The sequence below is a fragment of the Patiria miniata genome, unplaced genomic scaffold (assembly GCF_015706575.1).
Source record: "Patiria miniata isolate m_02_andy unplaced genomic scaffold, ASM1570657v1 HiC_scaffold_20, whole genome shotgun sequence".
Lineage (NCBI taxonomy): Eukaryota > Metazoa > Echinodermata > Asteroidea > Valvatida > Asterinidae > Patiria > Patiria miniata.
The window spans coordinates 35,171,846-35,194,436 of NW_024037059.1; the positions used below are offsets into that span (position 1 = coordinate 35,171,846).

The following is a 22,591-nucleotide window of genomic DNA, read 5'->3' on the forward strand; positions in this document are numbered from 1 at the left end:
CATAAATTCAATTTAAAATGCCATTAGATTCTAACAGTATGTTCATCACTAAGGTGGAATTCAATAAAACATTTTAGGTACGTGGCATATATTTCATATACATATATAGCATTAAATTGAAAAGGGTGATTTAAGGATTATTTAATTTTTACTAGTTAACTGTTGGGGTTAAGAACAGGGCCCGATGTCACAGCACTGCTTAAATGCAGAAAAGTTGTGTTAAGTTAACTATAGCATACATGTACAATGGTGCTAACCTTAGTACATCCACACCTCATGGTGTGGATGCACTGCACATCCACAGCTTATAGTGTGGATGAACTGCACATCCACACCTCATGGTGTGGATGCACTAACGGTTGCGTGTGCATGGAGATTTCTATTGTAACGTCACTGATTTAAGCAACTCTTTCTTCTGGGGTTAAGCTAGCCCCATAAATGTGGCCAATTTACTGGACTACCTCCGTAAATAAAGGCCACACTTCCACCATGTACAAAAACATGTCGAACTTTGTCAAATATTGATTTTCACGTTTATTAGTTTGTAGGTTTTTTTTGCTTTAGAAGCATACTCACCCTCTTTATAGGCTAATCAGAAAGTGCTGCCTTTTTCAGATGTCTATTTTCAGTGAAATTTCCAGATTCGTTTGCACACGTTTGCGTATCAAATTTTCAACATTAGACATCTTAAAAAGGCAGCACTTTCTGATTAGCCTATAAAGAGGGTGAGTATGCTAAAGGCAGCACTTTCTGATTAGCCTATAAAGAGGGTGAGTATGCTTCTAAAGCAAAAAAAAAACCTACAAACTAAGCCTAAATGTAAAAATCATAATTTGACAAATTTCGACATGTTTTTGTACATGGTGGAAGTGTGGCCTATATTTACGGAGGCAGTCCAGTAAATTGGCCACATTTATGAGGCTAGGGTTAAGCTTGCCTTTTGCTGTGCTTACTGCTTACGGTCTCCATGAACATGATGAAAAAGATGGAGGCCTGTTAAACGAAAATCATGTGCTTTGAAGTTGGGCCAAGTTTTTGACAAAGTTGTACAATTTATAAGGATTAGAATACCAGTAACAGAATCAATATTATGAGTTGCTCGATTATAATATATAAGTATAAAAGTATTTTTATATTTGGGTTTAGTAAATAAGATTTAACTGTTGATGGCCTTTTTGTTGTGTTATATGTGGCACTCGCTTGCAAATTAAATTTTTCGTTGGAAAAATCACTGCGGGGTGTTTAGCTTGTTTATATTGTTGTTGACTTTTATTCTAAATCCAAAAAGTATGCGTACATGTACATAAAACTGAAACAAAACATGGTACATTATACAAATATAACATGGTTTGAGGGTGGATAGTATTCAAATATAACATGGTTTGAGGATGGTATATATTAGCTCAGTTCATATTAGCTCCCTGAGGTATTGGAAGTGGACCCTACTTCCCCGAGGCAAAGCTGAGGGAATCAGTTTGTCAACTTCCAATACTGAGGGAGTATATCATCGACTATCCACCTGAAATAAACCATGGATTCCATATTTGTGTTGCTATACTTCATACATATTTACCACAACATTGTGGGGTTGTGCATAAGTTATCTGTAAAATGTTGCTCAGTGTGTGCTGCCATCGTCAGGGCTGCCAACTCTCACGCACTGAGCGTGAGACTCGAGCATTTCAGGTTGTTCTCACGCTCTCACGCGCACTCGGGATTTCTCATGCAAAAAAAAAATAAAAATAAACGCTCTGCACTAGAAAGCAGGAGGTCGTGGGTTCGAGTTTCATCCGAGTGATTTTTCCAACTTTCACTTGGGAGGTTACACACTGAGTATGCAGTGTTTATACGTCGGTGAAGGGCAAAACCTACTTTGATTTAATTTGAAATAAAACTCAAAAATGATGTTTTAATGTTGATCTTTTGCTCAAAATAATTGGTTGAAGTGGTCAAAAATTGCCTCAGATCGCACCACAGAGCGTCTATAATCCAAAATTTGCGCAGCGCTTGCATTTAGCAGATGATTAGTTCTGTTCAAGCTCCATCGCCAAATTCTCACTGTCAGCTCTTACTCAAAGTTGGCAGCCCTGCATCTTTTCATGTAACTCGAGTGTTTTTTTGTGCGTGCGCACTACCCCGTGCAATAGTTCCATGATTGCTTAGTAAAGCGCATGCATAGTAGACTACAACACGGTCAACTCATGCGACAGTCGACTGAATATGCATATTTACCCTGTGTATGAATCCTCGTGTGCGCACTTGACCAGTAAATAGCAAAACTAGCGGTTGACACATGATAGTGAATGGACCAGTAAGAATTTGGCTCTCGCTCATGAATATGTAATAGTTTATGCGGTACCCGCTGCTATGTACATCAGATTCGAACCGGCCACCCGATCCCGTTAGCTCGGTGGTCAAGTGGTACGACATCTGCACTAGAAAGCAGGAGGTCGTGGGTTCGAGTCCCACCCGAGTGATTTTTTTCCAACTTTCACTCGGGAGGTAACACACTGAGTATACAGTGTTCAAAACGTCGGTGAAGGGCAAAACCTAATTTGATAAATATGTATGAGGTAAAATGAATTAAGCCTGAAAACTGTAGTGTAGACAGTGTAGTCTGAGTACTTGGGCTTTTGAGTACTTGGGCTTTTATTATTGATAAAAATCTGTAAACATGGTATATCTGGACATAAAGGACAACTGAAAATGTCTACATTTTTGTGAAAGAGGCCAAAATCCTTTCGCAAATAAAAGGGGACGAACCTGTGTTCACAGGAACGGAATGCCCATCTCTCTTTCGAAGCAATTGGGCCAGACTCGAGTCTATGAAATGCTGCTGTGGGGGGATCAGGAATTGCCACACCTCCTCCACAGCGAGTCTGTTTCCTTCCCAGCATTGAATAATGCCGGTACCCATTTAACACCTGGGTTGAGAGGAGTAATTGAGGTAAAGTACCTTACTCAAGGACACAACACGCATGGCCACGGCGGGATTCGAACCCTCAATTTCACAATCATGAATCCTGTGCTCTACCGCTAGACAACACGTGTCTTTCGCAACTATTTGTATCTTTTTGGTGTGCTCATGTCAGCTGTTTTTCCAAACACCCATGCATCATAGACTGATTTTTTTTCCTAAGCATGCAAAAATTAAAACAATTCTGTCCTTTCATGAGAATATACCGAGTTTCTTTCCAGCAAAACTGTTCTTAAGAAATTGACAATTGGCAATTTATGACAACATATTACAACAAACTTTGCTTGTGTAGTATTTGATTTGTATCAACTGATTTTTACAATTATCAACTATCTGGAAATCAAATAAAAAATATAATTTAATGTATTTACAAACCGACAAACCACTAGCTCCCTTGAACAGAGATATCAACAAATTTGGAAAAACGCCAACATAGAGCTGGATAGCTCAGTTGGTAGAGTGCCAGAACGGTAATCCGGAGGTCCCAGGTTCAAACCCCGCTCCAGTCAATTTCTTTATTCAACTCTATTATTTGTATTTACATATAGTAAGTAATTATTCCTATATTTGGTCTTGTGCGGGTTGCAATGAAGAATCTTACCAGAAATTCGAGAATTGAACCGAAATTTTCTGAAAAGAAAAGAATGCACCCTTCCTGCCTGTCAATCCAACAGTTCACTCAACATTGACCAATGAGCTCCTGACTTTTGGTCAGGTGACCACAGGTCAGGTGACCACAGGTCAGGTTCCAGGACAACATGCCCCTTTAAAAGGAATATACAACATTTGCTTTTGCTGTAATTTTCAGAAATGGATGGATTTGGGGAGTTAGTATTTTATAGCAAATATTGTTCACAGACTTGTTTGGAGTTTTGTGTTCGTAGATGCTGGAAAAACCATGAAAACAAATTCTGTTCCTGTAGTCTGGTTCCCTGACCCCACTCAAGATGACACAGAGCAATTTATACACATTGGGGAATTGTAAGGTCAGGGAGCCAGTCTAGCTGGCTTGTACCTGTTCATATGTGTATAACTGATTGCAAACAAAATGCGGACTAACTAATCATGGTAAATTGGGGGCAGTATTTGAATAAAGCCAGGTTTTTCCAATGCTGGTCGGCCGACCAGCATTGGAAATTGATACAAAATACCACATTTCTAGAAAATGAAAGCACACCAGATGCCATGATTTCACAGGATGCTTGAGACTGTCATTCACTAACAGTCAAGTAAGGTATTTCATAATAATTTGTATTTTTTTTTTTTGATGTTTGCAAATGTTGTATATTCCCTTGAAACTGACGAACAAGAAATCCACACTATTCTTTACCTTGCCTGGGCATTAACAGTGCATCCTATAGGGGTATAAACTTAGGGAGAGGGATTTGGGTAATTTGACAGAAAAATGCACAATTTCTCAGCTTGTATCCCAGACTTGCAGCTTGTTGTTGACAAAGACAAGGTTTCTCGTTGGGTAGGGAAGAGAAGGAGCGGAGACGGTGGAGGGGGAGGTTGGTAGCGAGGCCTCGGCTGGAAGGTCTGGTACCACAGGCATGTCCTGTAGAAAACAGATGGAAAAGCCAGGAGATTAATAGGGTGTTGGAACTGTGGTTATTAACCATGGTTAAGGTCTGGTACCACAGGCATGCCCTATGCAAAACTAATGGAAAAGTCAGGAGTATAGGTTGATAACTTTTCTTATCAACCATGGTTAAGGTCTGGTACCACAGGCATGCCCTGTGCAAAACTAATGGAAAAGCCAAGAGTTTAATAGGTTGATAACTTTGCTTATCAACCATGGTTAAGGTCTGGTACCACAGGCATGCCCTATGCAAAACTAATGGAAAAGTCAGGAGTATAGGTTGATAACTTTTCTTATCAACCATGGTTAAGGTCTGGTACCACAGGCATGCCCTGTGCAAAACTAATGGAAAAGTCAGGAGTATAGGTTGATAACTTTTCTTATCAACCATGGTTAAGGTCTGGTACCACAGGCATGCCCTTTGCAAAACTAATGGAAAAGCCAGGAGTTAAATAGGTTGATAACTTTGCTTATCAACCATGGTTAAGGTCTGGTACCACAAGCATGCCCTGTGCAAAACTAATGGAAAAGTCAGGAGTAAAGGTTGATAACTTTTCTTATCAACCATGGTTAAGGTCTGGTACCACAGGCATGCCCTGTACAAAACCCTGTACAAAACAAATAGAAAAGACAGGAGATAAATATGATGCTAACTTTGGTTAGAGTAGCCATGGAGCTAAAACTGCAACAGGTTGTTACACACCGTAGTTAGATTTTTCAGCTTTTTTTTTACTTACAAAAAAAAACCCTACTCAAATGAAATTTGATTAAAAATCTGGTCTGGGGGACATACCTGTTGTTCAGCGATAAAGTTGAGCAAGCGCAAGGATAACTTCCGACTGCTGTGCAGTAACTGCGAAAGGCTGGCGGAAAACAGATCAGTAAAAAAAAATAGTTTTATTAATCAACAAGCTACCATATCTTAAATTGATAACTACGTAAAATGTCTGCTACTTATATATACCGAAAATGTGAATTTGGTGATTTTCAATTGATTTTTAATATTGAAAACTTTTGAATTTGAAAGCAAAACAAGTAAAACACATTACCTTTCTCTCTGGCAAAGTCCAAACTCGGAAACTTTTGCACAAACTGTCCTGTTGATTTTGTCTTCAAACAGAGGGATACCGAAACAGACGTCCAAGAGCGACCAATCAGCTTCCTTGATTTCTTTGCCACGGATACTGGCACTCCCGTCGTGCATTGGGGAGCTGACGGGCAGAGTCAGCGACTGTTTCGTGACTTGTGACATGGCCTGGGTGGAGTCTGACATGTCTCTACTCTGCCTGTCTGTTTCTGTCACTGTTCTCTCGTGCGGCAGGGGTTCCGTCACCCCATCTGTTGTGGGGTGGGGAGAGGGGTGTCCGCTGGGTATCCTATCACGGGGTTTGCCTGAGTTGAGGAGGGTGATGTAGCCACAGGTGTGCTTGAGGTCCAGGATTTTGGCCAGGGATCGGACCGTGGGATGGTGCTCCATCGATTTTAAGGTGGAACTGACTAAAAGTTCAAACGGAAGGAATACTTTTTATCATTTTCACATTCTTGGTACAATGTGTTGCAGACTCCTTGCATGAACAAAACGCGGTAAAACAAATTGCAGCAAAATATCTTCAAACTTACCTGTGTGAATTCGCTGAAGCTCGCCATAAAAGTTGTATGCCAGGTGACGTGAAAACTGAACAATCTTTTTTCCACAATTTGATTAGCTACTCTCAAATCTTAAGAAATATTACCCAATAAATCGATAAACAAATTGTCCCTTTTGCAAACTTCATTTGTCATGTTACGTGTCAGTAGCGCTCCGTCGCCTTGAATTACACGTATTGCAGGATTTTTCATATAAAATTCGCTGTGTGGTCACCGTGTGGTGCACGAAATTCAAGCGCAAGCAAAACTTCTTGCTCATCTTGTCTCGTAAATGCGGTGAAAATGACAACTTAACCTGGGGAGCGTAAGTTTCAATCATTATCCTGGGATATATTTATATGGAAAACATTACCAGAAAATAAATTATAAAAATAACAGTGTTGCTGTTGAAACCCCTCAGCCAGAGTCAAGTTATCATCCGGAAACCATTAACCTTTAACTCAACATGGTGACCTTGACCTTTGGCCTTTGACCCCAGAACCATGCAGTCCCAACATGCCTGTACCAATGGGAAACCCCCTACCGAAGTTAGACACCAAAATTTCATTTCTAACTCAAGTTATCATTCGGAACCATTGACATTTAACTCACCACGGTGACCTTGACCTTTGACCTTTTGACCCTCAAACCAATCCCAACTTGCCTGTACCCAAGGGCAACCCCCTACCTAAGTCAGACACCAAAATCTCATTTCTAACTGAAGTTATCATCCGGAAACCATTTACATTTAACTCACCACGGTGACCTTGACCTTTGACCCCCAAACCAATCCCAACTTGCCTACTCTCAAGGGCAACCCCCTACCAAAGTTAGACATCAAAATCTCATTTCTAACTCAAGTTATCATCCGGAAACCATTTACCTTTAACTCAACATGGTGACCTTGACCTTTGACCTTTGACCTTTGACCCCAGAACCATGCAGTCCCAACATGCCTGTACCAATGGGAAACCTCCTACCGAAGTTAGACACCGAAATTTCATTTCTAACTCAAGTTATCATTCGGAACCATTGACATTTAACTCACCACGGTGACCTTGACCTTTGACCTTTGGACCCTCAAACCAATCCCAACTTGCCTACTCCCAAGGGCAACCCCCTACCAAAGTTAGACATCAAAATCTCATTTCTAACTCAAGTTACCATCCGGAAACCATTTACCTTTAAACTCACCATGCTGACCTTGACCTTTGACCTTTTGACCCCAAAACCAATCCCAACTTGCCTACTCCCAAGGGCAACCCTCTACCAAAGTTAGACACCAAAATCTCATATCTAACTCAAGTTATCATCCGGAAACCATTTACATTGAACTCACCATGGTGACCTTGACCTTTGACCTTTTGACCCCAAAACCAATCCCAACTTGCCTACTCTCAAGGGCAACCCCCTACCAAAGTTAGACATCAAAATCTCATTTCTAACTCAAGTTATCATCCGGAAACCATTTACCTTTAACTCACCATGGTGACCTTGACCTTTGACCTTTTGACCTCAAAACTAATCCCAACTTGCCTACTCCCAAGGGCAACCCCCTACCGAAGTTACAATCCCAAACAACATTTCTAACTCAAGTTATCATCCGGAAACTAAGCTGCCCGGACGGACGGACGGACGGTCTGGTCAGAACGGACATTCTAGCCAGACGGACTTGTGGGGTGATAGCATTGTGTTCCCATTATCCCTTTTTCTAAAGATTCCCTTCTGGGGTGATGTTTTTCCATTGTGTAAAAAGTGGGGTGATGTGTTCTGAAAGGAACATCACCCCACAAGGGTGGTCCGGTCAGAACGGACGGACGGACGGACGGACGCCCTAGGCGATGACAATACCCCTCGAGCCTCTCGGCTGAGGGGTAAAAAACTAGCATTGTCGGTCGTTAAGGTAAAGGTCGAACCATATACATGTGTAATGTATACGCCACGTTTCAGCAGTTTTGCACAAGCAAGTTTTGAGAAATTTCTGTGCAACCATTTTTGTGTTATTGTAAAGGCAATATTTTTTCCTGGACATTGAAATAGTACACACAAGAGAAAGGCTAGCTCACAAATGGCGTGAATTTGTACAACTAAGTTTCGTCTGAATATGCACAAATCATCACCATTTTGAGAAAGTGACAAATCCGTCCAAAACCGAGATTTTCTGAAATCTGAGATTTTTGGATATTCCAACATTTTATGATGTCCTCTACATAATTACCAAATTTCGAGACACAACATTTCATCGTTTGTTAATTACACTAATTGGACAAAGTATTGAAAGTGCTACACACTAAGTTTTTCATTTTGACAAAGTGACAAATCTCTATTTGTCACTTAGTCTCATTAATTTTACACGTGTGCTATATTTAGAAATATGAAGCCTCCACGAGTTGTGTTTTGACGAAGTGACAAATCTGCGTTCTAAAATGTACACATTTTATATACGCGCAAGCTGTGTACAAACATATGCCTAATATTTGTGAAGAAGTAGAATTTCCGTTTTCATGAAGTGACGGATATCTTTAGTAATTAATATCTTCTAATTAAACACGATTTTAGAACAGAGAGAATTGTTTTTGGCTATTTAACTCCTGGGCTATTGTCTCAGTTATGTATGTTTCAATTCTGGGGGAGAAATGTACACAAAAATGCAAATTGAAAAATCTACCAATTTCAAACGCAATTTTCTCAAAACTCGGTTTTGCATCTGTGTGCACAGATGCGTCACTTCGTCAAAACGCTTAACGGTGACGAAATATGTAGTGTCTTTCCCCTGGGGGTCTGGTGCACAACGGCCAGGATTCTATGTCACCTTTTGTCTCTATCGTGGGGGGACATGTGCAGAGTACTCTAGGGGTGGGGCATTGCCTAATGATAAAAGTTATTACAAACTTTGAAAGATTAAACATTTCCAACGTACTTTTACCCTGGTCTTCATTCAGAGGGAAGGGAATGTGGAATGTTCTACCGTCAGTCAACCAACCATGTCCCTTGAATAAAAAGAAAACAAATGCTTGAGTTACGTTGTTAGTAAAACAAGCACATCCTCTGTTACCTCTGTGCCCCCTATTTTTTAAAGAATTTCTGCATGTAGCGCTTTCCAAATCTAGGATATGAAAGGCCAATTAATAAGCTTGCTTTTAGTAAAACAATCAAAACCTAATTTGATTTAGAATCATTCTAATCGCTCATGTACTTTTCCAGTTATGGAATTTTGAACACAAACACTGTTTTTTAAACCTTGTCCACGGATCACATTTAAGGTACGTGATATTTCGTATCTTGAAGACAATATCAGAATAATCCCATAAGTGTCTGGGGTAGCCAAGTAGAAGGCAGGGCAAGACTTTAAGCTCTCGACATTATATTTTAACATTGGAAGCAACAGGTTTTTAAATAAAATGTTATAAGTGCCAGTTATCATGGTTATGAGACTGTTCTGATGCGTTTTTCTGGTATGTGAATAGTTTTCGTTGTGAAATATCACCTACCTTTATTGTGATCCGTGGACAAGGTTTAAAAACGGTGTTTGTGCTCAAAATTCCATAGCTGGAAAAGTACATGAGTGATTTGAATGAATCTTTCACTAACAGAAAGCTTATTAATTGGGTTTTCATATCCTAGATCTGGAAAGTGCTACATGCAGAACTTCTTTAAAAAAAAAAAAAAATAGAGGTCACCGTATGGGTTTTCATTTTTTTTTGACTCGCCCTGTATAGAATGATACTGCACTTTGCAGTACGTCGTTATAATATACCTTCACTGCCCACACAACGATGGTCTTCAGGCTGTTTGAGGTGTGGTATATCTCAAAGGATTGGAAACAACTGCCGCTGAAGGTTTTTTGCCCGTTCTAGTGTTTGCTTCTTGTTTGATTATGTCTATCCTGCCATCTCAAAGCTGTGTTACCCCAGCGAGTTAATAACATTCATGTAAACCCACGGTTCTTGCTACTGGGGCTGGTGTTTGGCTCGGAAATTCTGGGTCGATGGTTCAACCAATTTTAAAGGGGCTTGGACATGTTATTTACTTATGAGGAAGTTGTGAAATATAAAAATGTTTGACAATTGTTGAATGGAGGGCATTAGTGTAGGAGTTTCAAAGCTTAGAAATTGACTAAGCAGAGAACATACTTGCTAAGCAATGTTACCTGGATCAGGACAGCAGAATGAGCCAGGGCGTCGTTGATGGTGAGTAGGGCGTTGGAGGTCGCGACCAGACCGGGGTCATGACCCCAGGTCGTAATCAACAGTCGGTCGTAGTCCTGCAGTGAATGGAACGCGAGAAAATTAAAAAACATTCGTGTAAAAAGGATAAGTCTTGGGGAGTTTTCTAGAAATTATGTATGTGATTGTGAAAGGGTGTTCAAATTAATACAATTTTGTTTAAAGTGCGTTTTGTAGCCCAATTGGGCGCATTCTAGGACGTTATGCCCCTTTAATACCTGGAAAATGTCCGGTAGGTAGCGTAGCCTCATTCCTTTCACTAGGAGTAGAGTTGGAGGCCCACTCTGGACCATCTGATATATGTACAGCTTAAACCACACAGAATTCACCTGAAAGAAAAAACAAAAATTGAACACAAAGGCTTTGTCAAGACAGGTGCAGTAAATACTTTGTTATTGCAATACAGAGCTCTCACTGACCTGCGTGACCCGACCTATATTTGGTAAAGGAAAAGCCATCCTCGCCAATTGTAGAAGGCAAAGTATAGCGCTGCGTGCAGTACGTAGTAGACACATGTGCGTTGATTGGTGGGGGACAGGGGGATAAGTCCCCCCCCCCCCAACTTTTTAAAGTGGGAGGGATATCATGTCGTTTGTCCCCGCCCCCCCCCCCCACTTTTTTCATCCCCAAATAAAAATTGTAGCCTACATTTGAGTCAAAAGCTCAGAATAGCTGATTCAATGACTCCAAACTTGAAAATGATGTTTAAATGATGATCTTTTGCTCAAAAAAATTGGTTAAAGTGTTCAGAAATTGTCTCAGATCGCACCTCAGAGCATCTAGAATCCAAAATTTTTCGTGCCATTAAGCAGGCCCTGGACCCCACGCCATTAGGGCTTTGGGTCGAATAAGTTCTGATCAAGTTATATCTCCCCCCCCCCAACTTTTGAGAAGCGATTGACGCCCTTGAGTAGACAAGCCTTTGAAGTTGAGATCGATGGCAAAAACTGTGAGAAAAACACTGAGCCAACACCAAGTGCTGGGTCAGCACGATTATAACAATTGTACAGCGCACAGGCAGGATCAGGGAGAGTTTAGGGTCAAACAGGCAGGATCAGGGAGGGTTTAGGGTCAAACAGGCAGGATCAGAGAGGGTTTAGGGTCAAACAGGCAGGATCAGGGAGGGTTTAGGGTCAAACAGGCAGGATCAGGGAGGGTTTAGGGTCAAACAGGCAGGATCAGGGAGGGTTTAGGGTCAAACAGGCAGGATCAGGGAGGGTTTAGGGTCAAACAGGCAGGATCAGGGAGGGTTTAGGGTCAAACAGGCAGGATCAGGGAGGGTTTAGGGTCAAACAGGCAGGATCAGAGAGGGTTTAGGGTCAAACAGGCAGGATCAGGGAGGGTTTAGGGTCAAACAGGCAGGATCAGAGAGGGTTTAGGGTCAAACAGGCAGGATCAGGGAGGGTTTAGGGTCAAACAGGCAGGATCAGAGAGGGTTTAGGGTCAAACAGGCAGGATCAGGGAGGGTTTAGGGTCAAACAGGCAGGATCAGGGAGGGTTTAGGGTCAAACAGGCAGGATCAGGGAGGGTATAGGGTCAAACAGGCAGGATCAGGGAGGGTTTAGGGTCAAACAGGCAGGATCAGGGAGGGTTTAGGGTCAAACAGGCAGGATCAGGGAGGGTTTAGGGTCAAACAGGCAGGATCAGGGAGGGTTTAGGGTCAAACAGGCAGGATCAGGGAGGGTTTAGGGTCAAACAGGCAGGATCAGGGAGGGTTTAGGGTCAAACAGGCAGGATCAGGGAGGGTTTAGGGTCAAACAGGCAGGATCAGAGAGGGTTTAGGGTCAAACAGGCAGGATCAGGGAGGGTTTAGGGTCAAACAGGCAGGATCAGGGAGGGTTTAGGGTCAAACAGGCAGGATCAGGGAGGGTTTAGGGTCAAACAGGCAGGATCAGGGAGGGTTTAGGGTCAAACAGGCAGGATCAGGGAGGGTTTAGGGTCAAACAGGCAGGATCAGGGAGGGTTTAGGGTCAAACAGGCAGGATCAGGGAGGGTTTAGGGTCAAACAGGCAGGATCAGGGAGGGTTTAGGGTCAAACAGGCAGGATCAGGGAGGGTTTAGGGTCAAACAGGCAGGATCAGGGAGGGTTTAGGGTCAAACAGGCAGGATCAGGGAGGGTTTAGGGTCAAACAGGCAGGATCAGAGAGGGTTTAGGGTCAAATCTTTACCTCGGGTATCGCCGGCCCAATGTGCTGTGGGATGCAGCTACTCACTGGCCTGATCTCGTTGCTAAGCGGCGCCATGGAAACCAATAACCTAAAAAATGACAAATGATGAGGTACCCAAGAAGTTCAGAATATCAACATTACAATTAAATACATTCTAGAGTTTGTTATATGTATAAATTGGCATTAGCAGCATTCAAACTTTATTGAATATAAAAACTTATATAGATGTAAAATAAACTGAAAATTACTGGTGTTTCCTTCAAATGTAATGAGATAAACATGACTGTTTTTTATCCGCTCTTTGTTTATTTTGCCTTATTTTCAACTTAACCTACCACTTATGTTTTTAAGTCAGCCTGTGGCTTACAGTTGCAGTATTCTTGCAGAAAATTACTGGCTCTTCCTTCAAAACGTAATGAGATAAACATGACTGTATTTTATCCACAATTTGTTTATTTTGCCTTATTTTCAACTTTGCCTGCCACCTTTGTTTTGTTTATGTCAGCCTGTTGCTTACAGTTGCAAAATTCTTTAACCCTTACCCCCCATAGTATCTTGGCGAGAAACACTCCTGGACATAACAACATGCACCGCTTGTCAAACCGATAAGCCTGATGAGTGCGGCAAGATCCATCAGGTCAAAAAGCTCAAGGGCCAACCTGCCTCAGAGTCTGCCGCCACCAACTGCAGCAGGATACAACTGTGGCATTGTTCAGTGGGACTAAACTCTCATTGTTGATGGCTCAATGCAGCAAGGTCCCATAGACTTGTAATACCTGATGAAACACGTCAATTAAAAGTAAACCACCTGTTGTGGACCAAATGTTGTACTCACTCATAGTTCTTTTGTAGGACTCTAGAGCACGTAGCTGGATCCAATCCCAATAAACTCTCACATCGCAGCAAGTCAATACCCAGACCACTGCTGTACTGCTCCACGTCTGGACTAATACTTTTGTTATGCCTTCAAAGAAAAAAAAACAAAGGGCACTTTGCAAATGGTGAGCCATCGCTGTGGACCTTTTTACTAATAAACTCATAATTATGCACACATGTGCATCAATGGGCCTGGCGGCAAAAAGTGAAAGCGGTCCATTGAAAATGTACAGGGTTACAAACATTCGGGTCATATTCTCTAAATTTGTCCAGGATTTGTCGCTTTTTTTTTTTTTAAATCCCCTGAAATCACCATAGGCATTAATTTCTGGCCAAAGTGGTTTTTTTCCGGGCACAAAACAAGAAACATGAAATTTGATTTTGTCCCGTGCGCACGAGGGCAAAGGAAATCAGCAGGGCTCCTTTCCGCACACGTGAATAGAATATTATCTGTGTGCTTCGGGGTACCATCCACCACTTTTCAGGCCGAATCGCGGTGCTGATTCACGCCGGGTGGAATCATGGGCTGTTACAGCCCGTGACAGCAGATAAGCCTGGTCTAGCAGATTAGAATCACTTGGCTGGCGAGTCAAAGCATCTTCCAATTCACTTCTGCTGGAGTTTATTGGCATGTCAAATGACATGCGCTAAAAAACTACCCCAAAAGAGCAAGGGTTAATACTATCAATATGTTGTACTATTTGCCAGCAAAATAAACAAAAAACATCACACTTTAACCTCTTAAGGACGGGGTGTAATGGGGACATTCCTCCACACATAGAGCAACTGGCCCGCATGACTGCACAGCCTTTGTGTGGTAGCGGGACTGCACAAAAGCAGCAGCTGTGGAACTACCCACTAGCCGTGTGCCACGGCATACCACAGCTGGCAACTGCATTCCAATGAGGATTAGCGGCCGCGGCCATGACCGCTTCCCGTCCTTAAGGGGTTAAGTCAAGACTTTCCCGTAGTGTGTTCATACAGCTTTCTTATATAAAGATGTATGTTTATGGGGAGCCGAATTTAGAAGAAAAAAAAGATGAGCTATTTACCTGAGGAATGTGATTGTGTTCTTGAGGGTGACTGCGTGTTCAAAGTATCGCTGTGCCTCTCCTTCTGCAACGCTGTTGATTGGAACCTATGGGGGACAGAGAACAGGTCATGGAAATAATAGACCGATTGATCAAGCCTGCCCCGTGATGTCGAATTTAACAAATCACGGCCGTGATTAATGTCCAGCATGCATGCACAAAAGTCTGGCATACGTGCTCAAATGACATCATGGTTTGAAAACACCGTGTAGTATAGGCGCATGTATTGTTACCCATGTGTGCGGAGCCTAATGTATCGGTCTATTGGACTGTGAACAACAAGAACAAAAGCAAGCCAATTAACCCTAACTCCCTACTGTCTTTTACTAAGTACTGGACCAAGTCCGCCAAAATCCATCACTAGGGGTGTGCATTTACGGGTAGTACAGGAACAGGGTACCCTATTCAAAAAAATACGGGTACCCCTTAAAAAAAAACAAGCAAAAAATTCAAATCTGAGAAGTTGCTGTACAGATTGTGCATAAAGGTCCACATAATACTACCACATCGGTGCGGCAATACAGATAGACAGGGTGCATACACTGAGCTCTTTAGCTATGTGGTGAAAACTGCAACTTTCGCAAGCATCATAAAACGTGAAATTGGTTTTGGTGTTCCATGTATCCTGTTTTACATTTTGAAATTTTCCCACTGACATTCAGAAAAAATTTTTTCCCATTGACTGAGAAGCTACAAAGTAATTTGCAAAGTTGGTTGCGATTCCACAATCTGGAACCAGTTCCTGACATTAACGGTCGGGTACTCGGTTCTGATGCACAGCCCTATCCATCACTGACCCTGCTTCACATAATGCTTCTGGACCAAATCCGCTGAAATCCACCACAAGACCACCACTGTTCTAGGTGGATTTTTATGGACTCGGTACAGATGGCTCATCTGCCAAAAATCCCAAAGGGGGATAGCTTTTGATGGAGTTGGGAAGGTTAGGGTAAACATGGTTAAGGGCCAATTTTATGGCTCTATGGATCTTTTCTTTTCTTTGAAGCAACCAAATTGCTTAAAAACTAAAGTAGAGTGCATAACAACTAACCTGTAGAAAGCTTTAATTCGGTGGCTACTATAAACTTCGAGAAAACAGGGGGGAAAAAAAGCACAATTTTGGGGGTCTCATGACTTATATAAAACCACCTTCAAAGATTGTTTTCTTTCGATCGAAACCATTTCTGGCAGAGTAACTTCACAAGCTGGACTAGTCCTATCTTCCCTTTGAGCAATGTTTTTCTCACTAATCCGTAGGTGCATTTCCGTGTATTACCGTACCTTTAAAGCAGTCTGTGCCCGAATACAAAAGTAACACAGAATTTCAGTGCTAGTGCTGTAAGCAAAGAATTGGGATCGTAAGCGTAAAATTCTGTTGTAAGCAGAATATTTATTTTTATAGGTTTTTAGGTCCAAATTATGAAGAAAAGCAGACTAGGGATTTACAAAATTTCATTTAAAGTGAGATACTTTTGGTACGTTCCAAAAAAAGTGCTAAATAGATGTAATATGCAGCACTTACTCTGTCTAACTCCATGAGAAAACTCTCCAGCGATTCGTCCGACAGTTTGCCGACCTCAAACATCGTCACAGCATGGCTCTTCAATCCCTGCAAACAGTCCATTACAAAACAGATAAAATTGAGCAGGATTTAGTTATGGACAAATCATACAGGCTTTTGGAGGTAACGGTGTATGCACACACAACAGTTGTAAAAACCTTACCGAAAATGCTTGGATCATATAGAGCTGTCCAGAATATTCAAATATTCGGTCATCAACCGAATATTCGATAAAGCTTTTTGCTGGTTTGAATATTCGAAAAAAAGTTGTGGCCCTTTAATGTCATTTTTTTTGTAGACGGTGGTTCATTGTTCCCATCCTTTTAGCAGGTTAACGCCCTTGACACTCATAAAATACTTACTGTAAAACACTCTCCAGCAGTATATAATATCGATACAAATTTTAACCGGCACGCAGTTGCAGCTGGCATGTGTAAAACTTGATCAGAGAGTTTCGAATAATCAACTATTCGGTGAAACACAGTAACGAATTATCGAATACTAAATTATTGGAAAAAAAAGCCTAAGCCTTTTATTTCTTTGGTTTTTTTTTACTCATCAACATGATATGGGGAGGGAAATGGTGGGTAGGGTTTCCATTTCAGCCATGATTACTCAAAGTGCCTGATGCAAAGTTAACTACATGTATTCTACATTTTCCACGTGCAGTTAACAATTTTTTGTTTCATTTGGTAAAAACAAATCAAGGAATTTGCATATTTTTTTTGGTTCGTCCAACATCTCGTACGTCCAATATTACACTGTCACTGTGCAACGATGTACACCTCTACATAGCAGCCTGTTAAAGTTGACAACATGATACTTGACCTCCCCCGAAAGTGCAGAATATTGAATGTGCTATAGACTCCGTGCACAAATACCCTCTCAATGGTTACAAAGGCAGAGTTGGGCGAGACCAGTGGGTGGGAGATTCTAACGCATTGCCGATGATGCCTGACCCTTGCGCAAAGACAATATGGTTTTGTGCATGTTTGTATTTAAATTAGTTGCAGGAACTGCGCACCATTCGCATACGCCAGTGTGTCTCCCCCAATGGAGCTCTTGCAAATGGTCACGCAAAGACGCTACACTTTTGTGCACATTCAGAAATACATGTAAGTCGCACACACTTTGCGCAATGTGCGCACGCAGTGTCTCCCCCACTGGAGCTTTCGAAAATGGACACGCAAAGACGCTACAGTTTTGAGCACATTAAGAAACAGATACGTAAGTCGCACACACTTTTGCGCCATACATGTATGTGCCCGTTGTGCGTCTCCCCACTGGATCTTTCAAAAGTGGTCACGCAAAGACGCTCCGGTTTTGTGCACATTCAGAAACAAATACGTAAGTCGCACACACTTCGCACTGTGTGTGCACGCGGTGTGTCCTCCACTGGAGTTTTTAAAAGTGGTCACGCAAAGATGCTACAGTTTTGTGCATTTTCAGAAGCAAACGTAATCATAAGTCGCACACACCTAGCGCCATATGTGCACTCGGTGTTCCTCCCCGAATGGAGCTTTCAAAAGTGGTCACCCAAAGACGCTACGGTTTTGTGTACATTCAAAATCAACTAAGTTGCACAATCTTTTGCACAAACTTCGCGCCACAAAGCGCCATCTACTGATCGTGCACCGAGTCCATTGATTTCTTGAAAAAAATGGAGGATTTTGAAAGATCTGGAAGGTTCCTAGCAAAAATGTCTTGGGAAGTAGGGCGAATGTGGGAAAATGTAATATAGGCATGAACTAGAATGGTTGATTGTAAGAGAAACCGCCCACACACCACAAAATGGAACCATCACCGAAATCAGACTTCTTTTCCACATACTATCCCGGACTTACATACCGTAAACAGATTTAAATCCAGAGACTGTACAATGTAAAATAAACCAAAAGAAATACATTTAAAACAAAAGAAACGTGACAATGTTGCCTGACCAACCAAAATAACCAAAACACACACATTATCAGGAGAGAGTAGTTTCATGAATGGATTTTCTGAAAATGAGACACATCCCAACTCAAATTAGATAAATGGTCAATACCAGCGTTAGAGACATTACAAATCAGATTTTTTTGGGGGGGGGGGGGACTTTAAGAGATCAGTGAACTACCCTGAAAATGTATTTGGCGACTCTTATACATCCATCATCCAGTAATGGTCAAGGAGATTACAGACTATGATCATTTCTCTGAATCATATACAAATATTGAGTGGCTCAGCGTGGAATGGGAGGAATATTATCGCAAGGTAAAATCTGGACTTTTCCATTTCACGAGGCGAAGCCGAGTGAACTGGAAAAGTCCACATTTTACCGAGCGATAATATTCCTCCCATTTCACAATTTAAAGCCACTCAATATTTGTTTTATATAACTGACATATAGATCCTTGTCATTTGATATATTTGAACTTTTATTTCAATACAAAACTGGAGGAAAATGTATTTCTCTCTTCCAAACCACCCCTTCATGAAAATGTTTGAACCCAACGCTGAAGCGCTGGCTCTTTGGAACAATACGCGCTACGCGCAACGCTGAACGCGCACACCAGCATGCATTTGCACACAAATACCGCATCATGATCCTAACTGTTCAATAGTATTTCCCATTCCCCATGGGCAGATAGTACTTTTTGAGCCGCGGAGTGAATGGGAGCAATAACGAATGTCACGTGATGTGAGTTCCACCAATCAAATGACAAGGATCTGTATGTCGGTTATATATCATGGTTAATTGGTTCAGTCACAGATATTACATTTCCTTCCGTAATGCTGGAATTGCCCAAGAACACTTAAACACTGTACATTTGAACAGCTTATCATCTGAAATGTCTGACTGGAGATTGGATCGACTTGTGATTGTCTTGTGATGACTTGTGATGGACTTGTGATTTGTTATTTGACTTATTTTGACTTGAGGGATTGACTTGTGATGGTTTGTGACTAAGTTATGACTGCTTGTGATTCACTTGTGATTCACTTGTGGTTGACTTGTGTTTGACTTGTGATTGACATCTGATTGACTTGTGATTGACTTAAAATTGGCTTGTGATTGTCTTGTGATGACTTGTGATGACGCTTGATGATTTGTGATTGACCTGTTTTGACTTGTGGGATTGACTTGAGATGGTTTGTGATTAGGTTGTGATTGCTTGTGATTCGCTTGCTATTTGGCTTGTGATCCACTTGGGTTGACTTGTGGTTGACTTGTGTTTGACTTGTGGTTGACTTGTGATCGACGTGTGCCCTCTTGCGATTAGCTTGTGATTGACTTGTGCCCTCTTGCGATTAGCTTGTGACCTCTTGTGATGAGTTATGACACTGGCTCTACAGTGTCGGTGAAGAGCAAAACCCAATATTGTATTGGACTTATGGATGGCTTATGATGACTTGCGATTGGCTGGTGATCGATTGTGATGACTTGTGATGACTTATAATGACATGTAATTGACTTGGGATGCTTTGTGGTTGACTTGTGATTGACTTGAGATTGACAAGTGATGCCTTGTGATCTCATCTGCAAAAATCTTCCAAACTCACCGGAGACAGGTTCCCCATCATAAGGAATGCCGTCAGCGTGGAATCAAACAGGAAGGCGATGCGCTTACTGTGCCCGGACCCAACGCTACTGATGATGCCAGACGACGAGGTCTCTGAGTCCTCGATGCTTGCTGAGTCTGAGATGGCTGTCTGGCTGTCTGTGGGTGAGATCTTGGCCTCTTGAGGGGTGGAGCTCCAGTCAATCAGGAGGAGGTCGTCGGTGATTGCTCTTGGTAAAACCAAACGGTAATCCAATATTTATAAATATAATTAGGGTTTTGCCCTTCACCGACATAATTTGCCAAAGCATTGTATACCAGTCAGGGGACGCTATCACTTTTATCACTGAAGCCTTTGTCAATGGTGAAAGCGTTGTGCTAGCTTTTAATCAGATAATCAATCAAGGGGCAGTTGCTTTATACAATAGTGTGCACAACTGTTTCTCCATTGGAGGGGCCGCATGAGTGTACAGTGATCACGTGTCCTGGTCCGTCTATAGTCAGTGCAAGTAAAACAAGACAAGGTAAACCTAGTAAAGCTGGTCATAGAGTGCACGGAATTCTATATAATTGATTCAGCATGGATGTTCGCCATCTATACAATGGGCCGGATTTAGCCCATTCATTGGTGTGGCGGGGTAATCCTATACGATAGCACTTCCCGGTTCTCTTCACCAGGGCCCAATTTCACGGCGCTGCTTAACAGTTAGCAGAAAAGTTGTGCTTAGCATAGCAGAAAAATGTGCTAACCTTAAGCGCTATGTCACGGCGTGTGTGTGCTAACTGTCGCGTGTGCATGGAGATTTCTATTGTTACGTCACTAAGTTAAGCAAATTTTTCCTCTGAAGTAAGCATGCCTTTTGCTGTGCTTATGCTTACTGTCTCCATGAAATAGACGGAGGCTCTGTTAGCAGAGAATCGTGTGCTTAGCAGCGCCGTGAAATTGGGCCCTGGCTACAACCAGTCAGTCTGTCGGGGAGTCGGTCAGTTGGTCAGTCAGTCAGATAGGTAGACAGAACACTAGGCTGGCCCTCTGGGACCAGCAAAATTCACTGGCTTTATGGGGTAATCCAATACAATAGCACTGCCCGACTCACAAGTGTCCGGGGTCTGTGAGTCAGTCAGTCAGTCAACGAGATACATGTAGGTACAAAGAGGACACTAGGAAACAAAGAGTTTTCAAAGTGTCTTACTTCTTGGTACTGTTTTGTTCGGCGTCCTGCCAAGAAGGATGCAGGGCCTCTGGGTCCAAGTCTTGCCCTTTCCTCCTAGCAAAGCCCAGGCGACAGTACATGGAAACAGCGTTCTTGACCAGCTGTAGGTCAATCTGGAGGACACTGGACAACTGCCGGGAAATGACAAGAATGATGGGTTGAATGAGGAGATAGTAGATTACGATCGTATGATGCAAAGTACCACGTGATTATCCGGTTTCCCCGTATTCGGCCACCATTGCAGTAGGCAAGTGTTTGGTTAGCAACTATGTCGTGCATTGTAAACTAGACAGCAGGGCTTAAAATAACCGCGCATATTTTATCAAGTGGCATGATGGTCACTACCTGTGTCGTGTACGGTTGTCATAATCGTGCCGACTCAGCACTGGGTGTTGGCGTGCGTTTTTCTCACAGTTTTTGCCATCCATCACAGCTTTGAACACGCATACTGGAATTTGTATCCTTGTGGAGACATTCCTTTGTTCTCGTGTACTAAAGTTTTTGAGTTTGAAAGTGTAGTTTGAAAATGCTCTTATTTTAACCAGAATTAATTTCCTTGGCTGAAATTTGGACTTAATATCCTTTTTCTAACACTCTTCCATTTGCGACACATAAACATAGCTTGGAAATTCCTAGTTTTTGAGTAAAATCCATATATCTATTTCGTGAAAACCTTGTGGAGACGTATTCATCTATAGAAATTGCCCTGTGGAGACGTATACAATCTTTTGTTCCCTATTGTACACACGTCTCCAGAGGGTACGGTGTATCAGATCGGTTGCCTAATACCTGCTGTGTGTGGCGCTATATGATCTTTGCCTACTAAAATGGCGACACTAACTTTCCAGTACCCAGATGTAGGCCGGGCTGTGAGAAAGCCCTATAGTGTGATGAAAAAATTATAAATAAGTAGTCTAAAACCGGTAATCTGATCGCCGATTATCACGGCTATTATCACATTTTTTCCATTATTCATAAATAATGTTTTACCTCAGCAACAGTGGTATGTTCATCAATTGAGACAAAGATCTTATATAGGAGTGTTTCAAAATAGTCGCCTTGAAGACGGTTCATGACAAAACCTTCCAGTGGTGGAACTAGGGAAGCAAAAGATGAGAAAATGATGTAAAGTGATGATTTTATATCAATTAATAATTTGACCCTTCTGCTGTCTGAACAGTCACAGACAGTCAAAAAATCAATCCTGTTCCCCTGCCACGCCTTTATACACCGGCTAGTCACCAATAGCCAGATCATAATTATGTGAGGCGTTCTGGAAAAATGAGACAAAACTGGGCAGAGGTCTAAATGAGGGTTTGCGGGTATTGGGAAAGAGAATCAAATTCTCCTTTCAATACCCTATGTTGCACTTCAACTGGACATTTCGTCGACAAGTTATGGCTGTTTAAGGTTCGTGCTTATCGACATGTCAAAAAAGCTAAATACTGAGAAAAAGGCCTTTAAAGTCTTGAGCTTTTTAGCTGTGAAAATAAAAGATGCAAATTCCTATTTCCTTAAAAACACTTTTATTCCGCAATTTTTATACTATTTCCTTAGAATATTTGTACAGTAGTAGACATATCAAATATTACAAATATCAATCAATCTAAGAAATGAAAAAACAAAAATGCAATTTTTAAATTTTTTTTTGCATTATTCTCCACTACAGCATGTGCCCAGTTCTGTCTCATTCAGCCAGGGCCCAATTTCATAGCACTGCTTAACAGTA

General features: G+C 41.8%; 1 protein-coding gene across 2 annotated transcripts in view; it reads right to left on the reverse strand.

The window, feature by feature from the left end:
* Positions 1-4,212: 4,212 nt before the first annotated feature.
* Positions 4,213-22,591, reverse strand: part of LOC119728836 (protein FAM91A1-like) — a 31,135-nt gene continuing 12,756 nt past the window's right edge. For both annotated transcript variants that reach the window (XM_038201236.1, XM_038201235.1), the window contains 13 exons: positions 21,853-21,959; positions 20,842-20,993; positions 19,650-19,878; positions 16,068-16,154; positions 14,507-14,592; positions 13,414-13,542; positions 12,579-12,666; positions 10,629-10,739; positions 10,335-10,448; positions 9,105-9,174; positions 5,608-6,055; positions 5,352-5,421; positions 4,213-4,534 (listed from right to left, as the gene is read on the reverse strand). In XM_038201236.1, coding sequence (XP_038057164.1) covers positions 4,394-4,534; positions 5,352-5,421; positions 5,608-6,055; positions 9,105-9,174; positions 10,335-10,448; positions 10,629-10,739; positions 12,579-12,666; positions 13,414-13,542; positions 14,507-14,592; positions 16,068-16,154; positions 19,650-19,878; positions 20,842-20,993; positions 21,853-21,959 — 1,832 coding nt within the window. In that variant the 3' untranslated portion in view covers positions 4,213-4,393. The remainder of the gene's footprint in view (positions 4,535-5,351; positions 5,422-5,607; positions 6,056-9,104; positions 9,175-10,334; positions 10,449-10,628; positions 10,740-12,578; positions 12,667-13,413; positions 13,543-14,506; positions 14,593-16,067; positions 16,155-19,649; positions 19,879-20,841; positions 20,994-21,852; positions 21,960-22,591) is intronic.